The 18,216-nt window shown below is 38.6% G+C and overlaps 1 protein-coding gene across 7 annotated transcripts in view; it reads right to left on the reverse strand.

Annotated features, from left to right (window-relative positions):
- SYNJ1 (synaptojanin 1) overlaps positions 1–18,216 on the reverse strand; it is an 86,868-nt gene that overhangs the window by 50,140 nt on the left and 18,512 nt on the right. For all 7 annotated transcript variants that reach the window (XM_063088873.1, XM_063088863.1, XM_063088911.1 and 4 more), the window contains exons 3-6: positions 8,129–8,215; positions 6,370–6,637; positions 2,567–2,792; positions 1,719–1,802 (exon numbers count right to left, since the gene is read on the reverse strand). In XM_063088873.1, coding sequence (XP_062944943.1) covers positions 1,719–1,802; positions 2,567–2,792; positions 6,370–6,637; positions 8,129–8,215 — 665 coding nt within the window. The remainder of the gene's footprint in view (positions 1–1,718; positions 1,803–2,566; positions 2,793–6,369; positions 6,638–8,128; positions 8,216–18,216) is intronic.

The following is an 18,216-nucleotide window of genomic DNA, read 5'->3' on the forward strand; positions in this document are numbered from 1 at the left end:
GCATCCGAGCTTTATGATTTTCTTTTGGTGGCTGGCCAGTATGGGGATCCAACCCATGACCTTGGTGTTACAAGCTACGCTCTCCCAAGTGAGCTAATCAGCCAACCCCCTACGATTTTCTTAAAGCAAATATTCCAAACAACCATTGATCACAAAAGCTTAGGAGAAGTGGTGTTGGATTGGGATTCTTTCCAAAGTGAGATACGAGGAGAGCGATATCTATTTAAATTACCACTATATGCCAAAGAGAAAACCTACACAAGTCAAACTGGTCTTGAAAAGAACTCAAGAACTTTTACAAAGAAGTACAAATGCTGATCCTTGTCAATTCTTGGCTTATCTTGAATAAACTGTATTAATGAAAAAGTTCAAGTGGTCTACAATTTTTATCCAAAATAATCTAGAATGTGAGAGATCCAGCAATAAATAAAAAAAAAGGCAACATTTTTTCTGTCCCTTTTCTCAATACTGTAGGCTAAGGCACAAAAATTACTAGACTATACATGTCCAGAAGCCTAAAATGAATATGACTAACACTTTACCAACTAAAGTTTTTGAGCAGAAATAAAATGCAAAATTACACTATTATAAGGAATCCAATACTACAACCTTACACGTTTTGAAAATCTTATATTTTAAAGATTAGACATTTATTTGAACAAAGTTTAAAAAATGATCAGAAAGCAAGCCAGAAAACATATTGAAGATGACAGGTCACCACAAATTATCAAATAAAATTCTAGTAGCAGATACATCATTGATAACAACAACAGCTAACCCTGACATGGTACTGACTCTGTACCAGGCACTATTCTAAGTGCTTTTCATTTAATCCTTAAAACAACCCTATGAAGTAGGTACTATTAAAATTATTCCCATTTTACAGAAAAGGAAAGTGAGACACAGAGGGGTTAAATTACTTGCCCAAGATCACATAGCTAGTAGTGGTAGATTACGGATCCCAATTGCGAAGCCTGGTCCCAGATGCTTTGTTTTAACTACTACATTCTTCTGCTTAAAGAATCTAAACTGTCATATACTCTAATAACATGATAATATGGAATCACTTTGAAAATGAGTGTGCTATAAAAACCTCAAATTTTCATTTTTTTATTTTATTTTTTTCTGTTTAAAGACACTTTATTTAATATATATTGTTGATTGATTAACATTGAACTCACAGCTAGCAGCACTGTACTCATGCCTGAAGGAAGCTCACCTACACGTATTTTCTCCATGAGGCATATCACAGTCTTCTTGTACTTAGGAACACTGAACAGCACTTCAACACTACACTTGGTTGCCATTTTAAACAGCAAAATCACCAGCAAAAAGAACAAAAAATGTGAAAAAAACGTGGTACTACATAGTATGCAAAAGGGCCACTTGTACAGTATGAAAGCTAAAACAAGTAGGCACAAAGTTGTCTTATTTGACCTCAGCTAGAAATGTGTACATTGGGTGAATGCTAAAACCTCAAATTTTTAATGTGAAATATAGCAGTTGAATTTCTATGGATATTTGAAAAAGCATTAAAGGAAAACATACCTAAGACAATTCCAGCAACTCTATCAGATTCTTATTTGTGAATCTAGCTAATATTAGTAGATGGAATAACAAAACTATCAATGAATTAATAAACTATTCTGTAAGTTTAGAAAATATGGAAAATTTTGAGAGGAAAGAATTATAAAAACTGAATGTATGTAAACACATACTTGCAACCCTGGTTGCTCCCAGAACAGTGGAACAGATCCCCGGATTTGTATGAAGGAAGAAACAGAGTCATCTAAGTACACAACCTACAGAGAAAAGTAATATATAAAATATTTCCAAAGAAAAAGTCACCACTCTTGGATTAGAAAAACACCTCTGTTTACTAAAATCTGTTGGACACTAGTTATATTTTATGACCTATCTCTGATATACAAACTGTCCTAATCAAAATTTCCAAAACAGCCCATTAAGTTTGACTTTTTTTTTCAATAATTACATTAATCAAGAAAATAGTGAAAAATAAGCATAAGAATTACAGCATTTAAAAAGAAATTCCTTTTAAATCTCAATATTTTACATATATACCTTTATATTTGATTTAATTTTTTTCTTTAGCTTTTTATATTTTTCAAAGCCTAATTTGATAATCTGAGTTGGGCTGGTGACATGGCCTGGATTAACAACTGTATAGTTTCATAGCCAAAATATCATAACGTTAAACTTTTAGATGGTACACATTTCTACCATTAAGAATTGGGTCTGATTTAATTTCACAAAAACACAAGTTTTCTAGCTCTATAATTGAGGATTTTTTAATTCAAAACCAAAACATACAGCATTGACTATGCCATGCTGATCAGTGGATATCTTGCTACTTATCTGAAAAGCCATATCTAAATAAGTGTGTTTTAGGGAAGCCTTTCTTAAGGCCAATAATTAGCCAAGAACAATCATAAAATGACATTACAGATGTCAAAATGAGTTCTGAATCAAACAAAAATCTGTCATTCTAGTATTTTCTGTGCCTCTCCCATAATACGTGAATTTAGCAATATAGAACACTATATACCTGTTCTGTTTCTACAAAATTGGCTACATGACCATCATCATTTGTTCCCCGGACATTAAACCTGGTCCCAGCTCGTTCACAGCTTAATCTTGAAATGAGGCAAGCCTTTGCCTGTTTATGAGCAGCATAAATTGTTCTGATTTCTACTCCTCCACACATGAGGCGTAATAACCAGTCGTCACAATTCACACCATAGTGCTTGAGATGCAAATGCAAAGACTGATTCCTAGCAGAAAAAGAAATAACTGTGTTAGTTTACTGAGTACTAAATAATACAGCATAAATTTTTAAATGGTGTTCCTGGAACAGTAACTTAATGTTATTAAATCAAAAGGCACCAAAAATTAATCAATTCATTTACATTTACTATGCTAGGGATCAGAAGATAGGGTTATGAAATGAGATTCCTTGGACATGTGATCTATGATCCATAGAAAAGCATATTTTTTGTGTTTTTAGTATCTGTACCCCATTTCTGTTACGTCTTTATATATAATATATTTTAGCCTAACTTGCTCTGAAAAGGAACAAGTCATACACATATTTCCATCCCACTTTATAAAGCTCTACTTTTAAAGTTCAACTTTATAAGGCTCTATCTTAATTAATTTAAATTTAAATAGTCAGATGTGGCTAGTGGCTACTGTCTTAGACAGTGCAGGCCTAGAGTTTTCTATTGCTCCAAATGCTTATGGCATTCTAGGTAACAGATTGGGCCTGGTTTCCAAACTTTTTCAGGGAAAAAAGCTTTACTCAAACAAACACACAGAAGCCCAATGATTATGAAACAGATGAAAGAAGAGTCACTATGGCCAAAGCAGGGACTGGGAGCTGGAACCCTGCCAAGGTGGCCTTCATCTCACCCTGCTGACCACCCCTCAGGGGTCTCTACTGGAACCACAGTCCTCCACAGAACACATAAAAGCTTCTAATCAACCTACCACTAAGGAATATATACTGTTGAGCAGATAAACTCTGTCAATTCAAAAATAAACTGTCTATATTATTGAAGCTTGGTTCTCTGAGTTTTAAAACTCTTCTACCATTTTAAGTGGAAATCTTATTACATGATCTATACTACCTTGCTGTCTTTAACAAGGTATAAAAAATGTAACAGCATTTTCTTGAAGACGCAGGGTTATTAACACCAGTAACAGATAGCAACACTGTTAGGGCAGTAGTCCTCAACTCCCTGTCCCTCAGGTTACAGGCTGCAGTAATGCAACAGGTGGTGGTCACATGCAGTTCTGATAAACCAGCTATGACTCCCAACCCCTCTTATCCATCCAGGAAAGTATATGGGAATGTAAGTGTGTGATGAGATTACTAATGGGATAATGCCAAGCATAATAACCATTACTTATTTTAAAAAAATACATTGACTTAAACTTCTATACTTCACTATTAACCTACATTGATCTGAGGCAAAGCTCAAACAGACTGTGACCCAGTATTTCCAGACACCACAGCTGAGATCCATGTCATAGAATAGGTAAAAGAGATTTACTTGTCCCCGTTTAAATAGACCTCTGAACCAACACATTTTGTGCAGGTAGAGATTTTCCCTCTGTTGCCAGTTTTCATTTTTCTTTGCAGTGAATGGGTCACTGTTTTAATTCTATTTAAATCTGTACACAACTTCTAACCAGCAGCAGCTTTGAATCTCCAACGGAGTAAAGCTGCTTGGGTTTTGTGACAGGTACTTGACACTCTTTGACTACAAAAATTACTTGACTGTATCCTGGAAAATATTTCTACAAAGCACAAGGGTATACATAAAGAATTTTGAAAGCTTTCATTTTCCACACAAAATGAAGCTCAAGAATGCCAATCCTTAGCAAAACTGTAAAAATTGTAAAAATGAGCAAAATTCATATGTGGTATTTTAGCTATCCCTTTGTTCAACCTGTCTCCTATTGGACAAACTCCCTCAGGCATTCTGTTGTCTAAAATTGCCCCCCTCCTTTTGAAAGTTTGATGTATTATCTTCCTTCCTTCCTTCCTTCCTTCCTTCCTTCCTTCCTTCCTTCCTTCCGTCCGTCCGTCCGTCCGTCTCCCTCCCTCCCTCCCTCCCTCCCTTCTTTCTTTAGCACCCAGTTATGAGTGAGGACACGTGGTATTTTTCTTTCTGTGTCTACTAGAGATGAGGGGAAGGGAGGAAGAGGGGTTGGGGAGTGATTGCTCGGGTAAGGGGCATAAGGAATAACTACGATTTGTAATAACGAATATGCTAATAAAAAAATACAGTTAACTAAGTAATAAATAAAGTTACGAAATTTCACATTAAAAAAATTTGCCCCCCTTACTGAATGAAAAAATAAATTATTCCTACTGATTAAACTCAGCAATGTATCTGAACCTACTTGGACTTCTAATTGTTGCAGGAAAAGTTTTATTTCCCAATCTAAGGAATCTTGGGTAGAAATAAGGAGGGAACAAAAAGGTAAGGACAGCCGCCCTAAGCAGTGCTGCAACACATTTACCTTTTTCAGAAAAAGTGTAGGGTTGACATGGTTTTAACTCTTGGAAGCCTATTTCTGAATGTCAGACAAAAATACATCCCATCATCACTAGCTTCTTTTATCTGCGCTATTTACCTCTTCATCCCCCCAGCCCCTCTCTCCACACCCCCTCCCTTATTGTCTCCTTCTTTGCTAATCCCGTCTCAGTGTTCTAAACCCCTTTTTCATTCTGCCCACTCTTCTCCCCTACGCCACTACCCTAAGCAAAAACATTTCCATGCAAGGTGACCAAGCTGATGCTCTAAAATTAGTTTCCTATCCTAAGATTATTGTTGACTTGAGCCCTCTGAAAGCCAGGACAATTTGGTCAGACCTGAATGTGTTACTCAAGGACTGAAAGTGATGTGAAAGTGTGAGGGAGAGAAAATACACAGTAGGGAACACCTTGAATCTGAACTACCAAGGGAGGCCAAGAGTACAGAGTCCTGAACTTTGGCCTTATAACACATGTCAATATAACGAAACATAATTTGCACATGATATTAAGGAAAAAAGTCAGCATCATTGCTGCCTGTAGACAACAGAACCGTTATACTAGAAATGTGGTCTGCTACAATAAAGCAATACTAATTATTGTCCTATTTGTTCTGCTCACCACTTCTGGCTACTTACAATACAGCACCATTATGTACAATCATAAAATATATCACAGTTACCTCCATAAGTTTTATTTTATTATAGTACTAGACTTTATTCCAATATACTACTGTTGCTCTTGAATCAAGATCGTCTACCTACAACCTTAAAATTAAAAATAATAAGGGAGCGGCTCGCTAGGTAGCTCAGTTGGTAAGAGCACAGTTTTATAACACCAAGGTCAAGGGTTCAGATCCCCGTACCGGCCATCTGCCATAAACAAAAATTAATATAAATAACTAAATAAAAATAAAAATAAAAAAATAAGGGAATGTTGGCTTAGGAAGGGAATACTGTCAGAGATAAGATTTCAAAACTTAGAACAGTAAATATGAGTAACACAATTTTGTTACAACTAAATTCATTCCTAAAATTAAAACATTTTAAATATACTTCTGAAATGAACAGTCTAGATAAGGGGGAACAAATGGGTTTCATGTCACATGCCAACTTCAATAAACTGACAGTGGGTGCCTGCCATGCTCTGCTAAGGATTCTGGAGCAGGAAAGAGGAGTATGCTCAATCAGCAATGTCCATCCCCTGCTATCTCTGGAAACAGCAACTGTTGAACATATTATGCCCCAAATCACCAAGATATTGCACAGCACATGATTTAAAAGTGAAAAAATAAAATACAAACTCACCAGAAAAATCTATTATCAGTTGTGTGTTCTTGCATGCTACGATGTGCATTAAGACTCAAATCTAAACTGACTCCAGATGCAGACCAGGCAAAATAAAAGTTTCCTGAATTCAAAACTTTTCGTACTTCTGAAATCCGATCCTCCTCTGAAGGATCAATTCGTAGTGATATAAACTCAGTGGAAGTAACTCGGAAAACTTCAGATTCTTGAATTTTTCCAACAGACATACATCCAGTGACTAGGACCAGATAATGTAACATAGTATCACCTGCAAAGACCAAAGATTTATTGGATGAAAAATCCCAATATTGTTCAAGCTTTTTATAGTTTCTTCAGACTTTTTTCTTGTGTCTCCATCTTATAAATCTGACATTTTAAATTCACAACTAGATGTTTGTAGTTGAAATAAAATCTTTGTTTAAATACATTTTAGTATAACAAGCTTTTAAACATTAATAGGATAATCTCACATTTATGAAATTGTTCCTCTATTTAATCTGAGGCTATAAAAATTTAATAAAAAAATGTATTTCCTTCACTACTTTCCCTTATGATTGTTAGAAAGCTCAGAAAAGATAATAAATGTGAAAGTTTTTTGTAAATAATGAAGTTGAAAAAATGGCACATAAATATGAGCTGATGATGATAATATATAGGCAAAAAGTTCTTGGTAACAATTTAGAAAGCAAGTTGGTTTACAAAAACTTTCATAGACATCTTTTCATCTAATTATGACAAAAATCCTCTGAAATTAGCACGAAGTTGGAATTCAGCAGTTGTGTACTTTCAGCATAGGCTTTGACATTGGCAAAAGTGGCCCTGAATCTTGGCTCCACTAGTTGTTATCTTGACCAACTTCAGTATGTTAGCATAACCAACCTGAGATATCATCCCTTATAAAAAGGGATTAAAACAAATATTTCAATGGACTGTGGATTACCTAAGACAATATTAGTAAAGCTCCTAGGCACAGCGTTTTACATATGATTGTTTCATAACAAATGACAAATCTCCATTTTACAGACCAGTGCTACTCAAAGTATGGCCCATGAACTGTTACCAGCTCACAATGAGAAAAGGTACTTGTACCAGAACGAAAATCAACCACTTTATTAAATTTACCCTTTAGCTTTGCTCTTTTTTTTTCCCTTCATCATTAGACTTTATCAGTAAAAGAAGCCATATGTTAGATTTGCATGATTGTGCAAGCTCTTTGCTTCATCACAGACCAATAACATAACAATTCATGAACCAGTACCAGTCTTTGGGCTACATTTTGAATCACACCATTGTAGACAAACTGGTAATCAAAAAGGTTACTCCGCAGCCCATGCTGACATTAAGTGGCAGAAGCAGGCTCAAGCTGAAACCTTCTGAATCCAAAATAGAGGTCTTTTCCACTATAAACCAGGGAAATCAGTAGTTCCCTTTGAAGACACCTTTTCCTAAATGTGCTGAAGCAAAGAAAAAGGGCAATGCTCTGATTTTCTCTTTTGACAACTGATACTTACCTTTTAAAGTGTTCAAACAGGGCACTGTCTCTGGAACTTAAAATCACAAGAGCTTGAGCATGTAGCATGCCTTTTTTGGGCAACAAACATTATCACAAGATTAGCTTAATTAAGGTTTAAAACACATTACCATATTTACAGCTCAAATATAGAATCTGAAATGATATATAGATAGTCTCTCTGAAATCCCTAGGATTACAAAAATAGAAATGAAAAAACGGATGAATTGTATTGAGTAATAAACTTACCAAGATTTAACCGTAAAACACCTAAGAGTCCATATGCATCCAGTACTTTGGAGTATGTTCCTTTGATTGCTTCTTTTTCTGCAGATGCTACAAAAAAAGTTTTAGATTAAGAAAAATTGCCTGAAACATCACATTCTACTTAGCTACAAAGCCAGAATTTCAACCAAAAATTTCTAAATCTGATATTCCTAACATAGACATATTACATAAAGTATTTTCTCAAACAAGTAATGTAACTGTTCTTCTCAAAGAGTTAACAAATAATTCCAGCACCATCTATTATTCTACCCTCTCCACTGATCTTAACTCTATTCATCCTTTTATCCCTGACACTTAGAATAGTGCTTGACACATAGAAAACTGACAAAACATTTAAATGATGAAAGCTAATGGGAGTATTTGACTACACAGTTTAGCAAAGTAATGGAGAAATCTTCAGTCTGGACTTTGTCTTGATTCATTTCTTCTGCCATAAAGTTAATGCCATCTTGCTAATGACTATAACCCACAGAATAATTTCCCTAAGGCAGGCTGTTGTGGTTGTTCTACTGAGAGAAAAAACAATAACATAAAAACAAATCCTGAAACTTTAAAGGAAAAACCTTCCTACTTAGTAAATACAGTAAACTTTAAAATATGACAGAGAACCAAAGACATAAATCACAGCGAGTATTTCAAAGGACAATTACAAATAATACATTCTAAAGTCTACAATTCAGAAAGGTATGGTTCCTTTTTCATTCCTTCCTTTCCCTTCTAGGTTTCTTTCCTTTTCCACTGCCCTCACTTTTCCATTTCCCACCCAATTTACCTCTTGGTTTACTGGTTCACTCCTTATTTTCCTCTCATCTCTTACACTTATCCCCTCCCTTACCTCATTGATCTACAATATAGAATTATTGTACTTTTTGGCAATGTTCATGTGCTCCACATTAGAAAATCATGTAAACAGATCACTATGACCTTCCTATTTCCCGTACATCTTTATTGCCAACAAAAGGGCTCTTCTCAGCCTACTGCTTTACCTAACACTCCTTGGTACTTTGCATTACAGCTCTGTCCCTTTGCCTTGAAGTTCTTCTACAAGGTTCTACATAACATATCACTTTTCTTGTCTGTTCCATCTCTTTTCAGACCATCTACTCTAAAGCTTTCTTCCTAGTGATCTCACTTCTGTGCTCAGATGAGTTGTGCTCTGCTAGTTGACAGCACAGGCGAAGACTAAATGACTCAATTAATCACTCAACTAGCTGATACTGTTGCAATTCTCTAATATGTTCATTATTAAGTGTGGGCCTTTATCAAACCACCCAGTATAAAATTAGGGAGTAGGAAAGATTTCATCAAACCATTAGTTATGGGGATTTATATTTCATTCTGTATTCCTAAAGTTCCTATCATTAATATTACTACACCATATATTCATAGAAATTACTCCTAACATTCAATGACAAGTGACACAAATATAAAACACAACAAATTTTAATTATATTTTATAAAGTAAAACAAGATTGCTTTCCCCTAAACACTGCCTTGCTAAGAGTACATGCATACAAAAGCAAGTGTAAGAGAGATTTGTTACATCTCTCATGACAGAAGTCATAGCTTCCAGAACAAATATTATTCTAGAGTTTTACAAGTTACATGCTATATGCATTTAAAATATACCATCACTAATATAGTAATATAGAAATTACTAGCTGTATCAGTTTCAGCAATAATCATCATTTGAGTTCAAATACTAACAGCTAGTAAGAGTTAAAATATATACTTTTTTAGTATTATCACCTTCCTTTAGAAAACATAAAAAATAATTCTATAACTTAAATTACCATGCAACAAAATATTCTCTCTTCTAATAATTCATTACCTTGCCATTAATTATACTCCAAATATATGAACAACATACTATGTCTCTCAGGCCCAATGAAGGTCCATCTATTAGAATGTCACCCAATTCAAATATGCAAACAAATGCCAAGCTGTTTGGTTATTTACACTTTTGTATTATATTTTGAGATTCAGGAAACAGGATACACACAGACTTTAAAGTGCATACTGTTAGATAAAAATATGCTAAAGGAAAGGAAAAATAATTCAAAGAGTAAATGACATGTCATTTTCTCTGCCAGGAATTTTTTGGTTTCCCCTCAAAATATTAAAAGAAATTTAAAAATATTTTAGCTGAGGTACTTGAATAACGTTTCTGTGATTATTATGACAGTAAGTAACACTGGGCTAGGTGCCCTCATTCATTATTCAATTTTCACAACAACTGCAGGAGCAAAATTACTATTATTTCCATTTGACATATGAGGAAACAGGCTTAGAGACATTACTAATTTGTCAATAACTTATCTAAGCATAAATTGCCAGAATCAGAGAATGTAGCTTCAGGAGAGAAGGGACTTGGTCTAGTTCACTGCCCAATGGCCTAGCACTCAGTAGGGATTCCCTAAATTTATGTTCAATAAATTGGTGAACTAAATTTAAGAGCCATATGCACTTTTAACTCCAGAAACTTCCAATTTCTTAAACATATATAAATTGTTTTTATCTAAAGGACTGTAGATAGTTTCCGATTTTCCCATATAGGCTTCAAAGATTTGGGGTAGAGTGGTGGGAGTCCAGCACAGGCTGTCAGAGCCCAGGGAGAATAAGGATGACCCTGTGCATGAAGCTGAAGCCAGAGATGGGGAAACAGGATATCCACATAGGGGAGGGGTGGTCTGGCATGAGGTATTGAAGTCTGACTGGGATGAGGAGGGTGGTATCCGCCCAGAGATGTTGCAGGTGTCCTGGCATGATATGTGGGAGCTTAAAAAGGGTTAGAAGAGCAGAGTGGCTAGGAGAGAAGCCTGGGGCAGGGTGTCAGAGCCCCAGTGGGGTGAGGAGAGTACCCATGCAGAGGAGGCTGCAACAGCAACAGGAGAATGATTATCAACAAGGGAATTATCAAGGCTAATGGGAGCCAGGTTTCTCACTGCCACAGAAAGGAATTACAAATATGGAAAGAGAGAAAACTAGAATGGACACTGCAGTGTTGATTGGAACTGGGATTACCAGTGTGAACTTACAGTTTTCTAGACAGAGGATAGATAGATATAGAAACATAGATATTAATGCATGTGTATAATTGTATATGACATATACATACATATTTACATATACTTCTTAGCAATATCCATTGACAGGACCTAGGATCAGCAACACTGCAATTGCAATGAGCATTCTTAGCACTAAGATTTTGGTTTCTAAATATGACTCTCCACTAAAGGAACTAGGACTCCATGGAGAAATGGCTGATTGCAGGGCAGGGGCAGGAATAAAATGAGCCTGAAGCACATTCTTGTGTCAGAAAGTATGAAAGTGTTCAAAGAGTAATGGAGAAATGTCACTGAAATACAGAAGCCAGTTTGAAGGGGCTTATACCAGCAAAATCTGGGACAATTTGAGCATCGAAACAAATAACAAGAGTAATGAATTGAAAGTCTGATGAGAAAAGGGATATTTAGATAAGCTCAAAGTAAAACAATGATAAAGGGGAAAAAGTCTGTCAGACCTGCCTGGTAGACCATCACCTTAATCAACTAATCAAAGTGAACATGAAAAGTAATGAGATAAGTCAAAATTTTGTACCATCTGACAGGAAACAACGAAAAAAATGTAGCACCACTTCTTCACTATTCCTGCCAAATATGTATAAGCGTCTAAACATGAGGAACCATCAGAAAACCAAAGTAAGGAACATTCTGCAAAATAACTGGCCTTCACTTTCAAAGATTTTAAGGTCATAAATGTCAAAGACAGAGTAATTTTTTTATAGATTTAAGGAGACTAAAGAGACATGACAACTAAATAAAATGCACAAATCTAAACTGGATCTTTTTACTATAAAAGACATTGTTGGGACAATTGGTTAAACTTTAGTGGAGTCTGAGGATTAAACAGTAGTAATGTATCACTGTTAACTTTATGATGGTTCTATCATAGTTAAAGCAGGAGAATGTCTTTCTAGAGAATACATAATAAGTACTTGGGGGTTATGGGGCATTCTGTCAGCAACTTACTCTCAAATAGTATGGAAAAAAAAGTCCTCTGTACTGAACTTCAACTTCTCTGTATGTCTTAAACTGTTTCAAAATTAAAATTTTTAAAAATGAAGCCAGCAATAATTTACAAAATACATGTACATATTTCTAAATGAAGAAACTTTTATCTCTAAATGGCATTAATAAGATAAACTCTTATAATGCATTGTTATCCCCTCCCCGTACATTTTTTTTAATAAGGAAAAAAGTTTTCCTTATTTTACAAGACTCTAAAAAATGTACAAAAATATGTGATGGCTGGCTGGTTAGCTCAGTTGGTTAGAGCATGGTGCTGACAACACCAAGGGTCAGAGTTTGATCCCTGTACCAGTCAGCCACCAAAACAAACAAACAAAGCAGACAAAAATATGATGTAAAAGGGATAAACCCACTTCTCTGGTAATTTAGTTCTAAAAAACTATTTGAGAAATTTCTACTAGAAAGAGATTATTTAAAATAAGAAAGGATATACTACATTATTTAAGATAATATGCATAATCTTTAGGTAAAACAGCATTTATAAGTACAGGTTGAGCATTCCTTATCCAAAAATTGGAAATGAAATGCTCCAAAATCTGAAACTTTTTGGGAGCTGCCATGATGATCAAAGGCAATGCTCATTGGAGCACTACAGATTTCAGATTTTTGGATTACGGATGTTCAAGTAGTATATATTCTGCAAATATTCCAAAATCTGAAGAAAAAAAATTCAAATTCCCAAACACTTCTTGTTCCAAGCATTCTGGATCAGGGACACCAAACCTCTACTTTACTCAGTCCATCCTCATCTTTTCCCCTTAGTACTCTCCCCCTGCCTCCCATTATTCGGCCAAAATGAATAACTTTGTTGCCCCTTCTACATGTTCCACATTCTCTTCCCTCTCCTCCTTTCTTCATAGTGTTCTTTCCATCTGGAATAACCTTTAGTCATCTTTGTATTTTCACATATTACCCATTCTTCAATACCTAACTAAAATGCCACTTCCCTTTGTGAAGTTTTTCCTCATCACTCTAGTTGGGAGTAAATCTCTTTCTTCTATTTTATACTACAGTCACTTGTATACTAACAGCAATAGAACCTAGGTCTCATTTCTTTGTATCTCAACATTATACCAACCTAATTCAGAAACCTTGAACACTGCAGTAGCTGATTTGGTATTCACCTGATAGACAAAAACAAACAGAGGTATGGCACAAAAGGAAATGTTTTGCTAATTTTAAAATAATACATTAAAAAAACAAATGATTTACCTGACCACTGACAGTATTTGAATGCCCTCATTTCGGAGGTTCACATTTAACAATTCTTCACAGTGATATCTGAAAATTTTCAAATGTTTACGTCTATGGCAGGGAGAAAGGGTGGGAGTAGAAAGATGGGGTGGGGAAGACAGGCAGTGTTAAATGATTGCTAACCAGGGTTTAAACTTGTACGGTTTTTTAAGTGACAGAGTATGTGGCACAGGAAACAAAGTCAAAGAATGAGTGGAAATGAAAGTTCAGGAGATATGGCAGTAATACAGAAGGTGACATCACTTTCCTGCTAGTGCAGTCTTTCAAGGTATCCACTGCGCTTTCAATGGAAGGAATAAACTGCCTTTTGTAGAGAGGTTTGTATTTTTTTTCTATTCATGGTGGTTACTACACAAACAAGATGTGAAGAAAAACAAACCTCTCTTTTTACAAGTTACTGACTTCTAAAACAAACCTCTCTTTTTACAAGTTACTGACTTCTAACCATAGGTAGGTATGAATGTCCAACACGACCATTGTTTCATGAGTAGTTCTGAGCCAAACAAGATCTTCAGCAGTTCAGCTAAGGTAAGGAGGCCTGCGCCTCTTTAGTTCACATGTTAGACACGTAAGCTAAGGAAAATTCCAGCTTCTAAACCTACTGCTGTAACACCTCAGGGACAAATAGTACCTAACTACCTCAATAACTTATTTTATTTATTTTAATTTTTATTTATTTATTTTAAATTTATTATTTTTTTACATTCTAAGATGTTGGGGAGCAGCTGGGGGAAGGGGGGAAGGGAAGAGTGAGGGGGAAGGGGGAGAGGGAAAGGGGTTGAAGGATACAGAGGGAGGAAGAGGAAGGTGGGGTGTGGTTGAGGCATGTGGCACCCCCCATTCCAGCAGAGGGGCCCAGGGGGCTTCTGGTGGCAGCTTGGTCGTGGCTTGGCTAAATGTAGACTTTGGGGGTGTGTGGCTGAGGCCCTCAGCACCCCAACCCGGGAGCCCAGGGCACTTCCAGCAGCAGCTTGGTGGTCATTGCTGGGCTGGATGCAGATGGTGGGGGCATGGCTGAGGTCCTCGGCCCCCCACCACCCTGACTCAGGGGCCTAGGGTGATTATGGCAGCAGTGGCTTGGTGGTCAGTGGGCTTGATGCAGATGGAGAGCAGTATGGCTAAGGCCCTCAGCATCCCACCACCCCAGCTTGGAAGCCCAAGGGGCTTCCAGTCCTTCCAGGTTTTATAGGTGTTCTTTGGTGGCTTAGACCTTTACTGGTTAATATCAGAACTCTGTCTCTGATCTATGGGTTTTATGTTTTTTCTTTCAGTTCTGTGTTGGATTATTCATATTCCCACCACTTAAATTCTGCACTGGAACTAATTTGTTGTCCTTTGGTTACTTCTAAAATGGGGGAACTGCCCGTGGGAACCAGAACCCCAGCCCTGTAGTTGAGCTAAATTGCTCCTTTGCTGCTGATTCTCTGGGGAAGGCTTTCTGTGCAGCTCAGGTTTTAATGGTTGACTTTGTAAGCACTTCCAGGTCTTGTGAGGTCTGATATACCTGGGTTGTGTGGAAACTCTGGTCTTTTCAGCAAACTGCACCCCCAGCAGTTCTATATTCTTGACCAGTCTCCACTGAGTGGGCTTATGCTGACTGGAGGGTAGATCAGCTGTCCATGTTGTGCCACACTGTTTCTCTGGTGGGCATGTTTCCTCAAGCACCTGCACTCCAAACACTTCCCAGGGGATGGCCATGCTCTGGTCCCTTGCAATGACTCACCAACCTCTGAGTGGCTCCTTTTTTCAGTTGTCTGTGGCCCTTTGTTCCTATGTGTGTTCACGGGAACCCTGTTAGTGGGCTTGCTGGCCTAGGGGCCATCAAGGCCCTCCTCTCCCCTGCAGCTTCCTCCAACTTCACACACAAGACACAGCTGCAGCTTTTGCCAGCTCTTGCTCCATGTGCTCACGAGGGCCAGCCTTGCAATGGTTGGAGCTCGAAATAGTCTTTCCCTCATCGTGGCTTCTCCTACCTTCATGAATTCCATAGATCTCTGTTCATCCTCCCCTGAGCTCTTGCAGCCCTAGCTTGGCAGTTCGTTGCCTTTCCATGGCTGTAAATTGGTTGACTGTGGGAGAAAGTGACACTGGGTACCATCAATTCCGCCATCTTGATTGGCTACCACTTTTCTCTTTTGAGTACAAATTACCTTAGATTTTTCCCACAATTTTTGTACTAATCTTCAATCTTCTTATCCTTCCTTTTGTTTCCATTTCCTGCTTCCAGGGTATCCCGGGTCCTCCCTGCAGATCTCTCAGTACCTGCAGGTCACAGAGCAACAGAGGCCACAGTAGAGCCACCTAGGCCTCCCGGAGCATAGGATACTGAGCTGTGGAGATGGACTGACCTCTGAGCAACACAAGCATCCCACCAATAACTTATTTTAACAGGAAAACTCTTCTTCCCATGTCATACTCAACACTATCTTTTATTCATGCCTTAAATATTTTTTTAGTCTTCAATCTAATGGAAAGATGTATTTCCTAAGAACACACAGCTATCTTAAGCATAAATCTCCAATTACAGCTATATTTTAAACATATCCTCACATCATTAGAACTGATAATCTAACACCCTCTGATTCTACTCCTAGTAAATATGTACATAGGAATAAGGCCACAGAATAGAATTTGAAGCAAAATAAAATACGTGTCTAACAGATCTGCAACATAACCAGCACCACTTTAGACAAGCCCAAGTACAAAATGGCGTGCCCACCTCCTCCCCTCCCCTCTTCCCCTTACGAGAAGCCTCCTGACTTAAACAGAAACCCCTTTTGCTTCCACAAAGACGCAGTTCTCCACCCTGATCCACATTAGCGCAATGACCCTCCTTGATGATATTAGCCAGCCCTTGGTGCACTATATAAGCTCTACCGCCCCCACACCTGGTGCTGTCCACCATTTTCAGGGCAGCCCTGGGCTGCCTGCTACTCTGAGCACAGCCCGGCAGATTTCTTTCTTTAATAAAGCTTGAACGGTACCTGGCATCTCAGCTCACTTTCTTTCATTATGGTGCTGAAACCCGGTAAGGGTTTTAGCCAGTATTGTGGCTGATCCCCTCTCTTGCATTGACTGGCCCTTGGCTGCCCTTCCTGGACCTGCTGAAACCAGATGCCTCCAAGACCCTCCACTTTTGCCATTTCAGACCAATGCATCCAACACCGGCCTCAATTCAGGGTGAGTCAGTGGGTCTGTCCTGCCTACTTCAATGGTTCCCCCGACTACTCTCTACATCTCTACGAAGCCCAGGCGCCTGGCCGAGGGAACTCTTCTCGTGCCCCCCACCTACTGGAGGATGCTCCTCTAGCCGGTCGGCGGCTTTTCTCTCGAAAAGAAGGTGGGCACCAAAGGGGATCCTCTTTGCTGGCACTCTTCTTCTCTCAGGACTAACCGCCCTTTCTCATCCTCTACACAGGATCCTCATGATCCAAACCTCCATGCTCTACGCCCTTGGGCTGTCTCCTGGGCCTCCAGGGAGACATTAAACCTAAACGTCTCATTTTCTACTGTACTCTGCACGCTACGGCTTTGGGCCGTCTCCTGGCCAATTTCTTGGCCTCCAGGGAGACATTAAAACTCAAACGCCTCGTTACAATGTATCCTAGTGGCCAAAAGATGGCACTCGATTTAGACACTCACCAAAGTGGCGAAAGCTGTAGAGATTCCTTCTTCAGGCCTATTCCTATCTCTGAATGCATTCTTCTCTTTGTCAAAACTGCCCTATGTCTCAAATTCTCCTAGCTCATGCTCGACCTCTCCTTCCAGACTCAGATCAATCTTCTGATTCGTCAGCCCTCCACATTTCTCTCTCTTCCCCACACCTGGCCTCCAGATGCTCGTCCTCAGCCCAACTCCTCCCCTTCTCCCCCTTCATCAGGTAACAACCCTGCCTCAGCTCTGGCTTTTTATAACCTTTCCGTAAAGTGTCTGGGACAGAAGGAATTGTCCAAGTCCATGTAAGGGAGCAGGTCTGGATGGCAGCTCAGGTACATGCTCAAAATAACAGGCGGCCTATGGGAGCTGTTGTTGTTTCTTGCATGGACCCAAATTGGAACTGCCAGGCCGGCCACGGGGATCAGGATCTCCGGGATAACATGATCATGGCCTCCAATAGGCTACTCACAAGTCAGTCAATTATGACAAGCTTAGGGAAATCACACTGAGATCCACTGAAAATCCCGACGAGTTCCTAAACCTCCTCTCTGAGGCTTTACTTGAATATACATGTATAGATCCAAACTCCCCAGCAGGCACGGCCCTCTTACACTCTCACTCCGTTACCCAATCAGCCCCTGATATTCAAAAAACTATAAAAGAGATCAGGCCAAATACCAGCACCTGGCTAATGTCATCTGTGGCTCACATACTCCAAAGCTGGCTGCCTCTAGGGTCAAGCCACCTGGGAACTGCTTCAAATGCAGCCAACCGGGCCACTTGGCATGGGCCTGTTGTAACCTGTCCTCACTGCAAACAGCCAGTTCACTGGGGGATTGACTGTGTCACTCACCAGAGAGGGAGTGGCCCGGTCCCCAACCTACAGCCTTTGGCTTCATGGCCATCCCTACCAGAACTTCTAGGCTTTGCACAGGAGGAGTACTGACAATGCCCAGGGCCTGAGGCCCCCACGGAGATCAACGCGTGTGAGCCCAGGGTAACTCATCTTGTAGCAGGTAAGACAATCTCTTTTGTCATTGATACAGG

This window comes from Cynocephalus volans, chromosome 1 (assembly GCF_027409185.1).
Source record: "Cynocephalus volans isolate mCynVol1 chromosome 1, mCynVol1.pri, whole genome shotgun sequence".
Classification (NCBI taxonomy): Eukaryota; Metazoa; Chordata; class Mammalia; order Dermoptera; family Cynocephalidae; genus Cynocephalus; species Cynocephalus volans.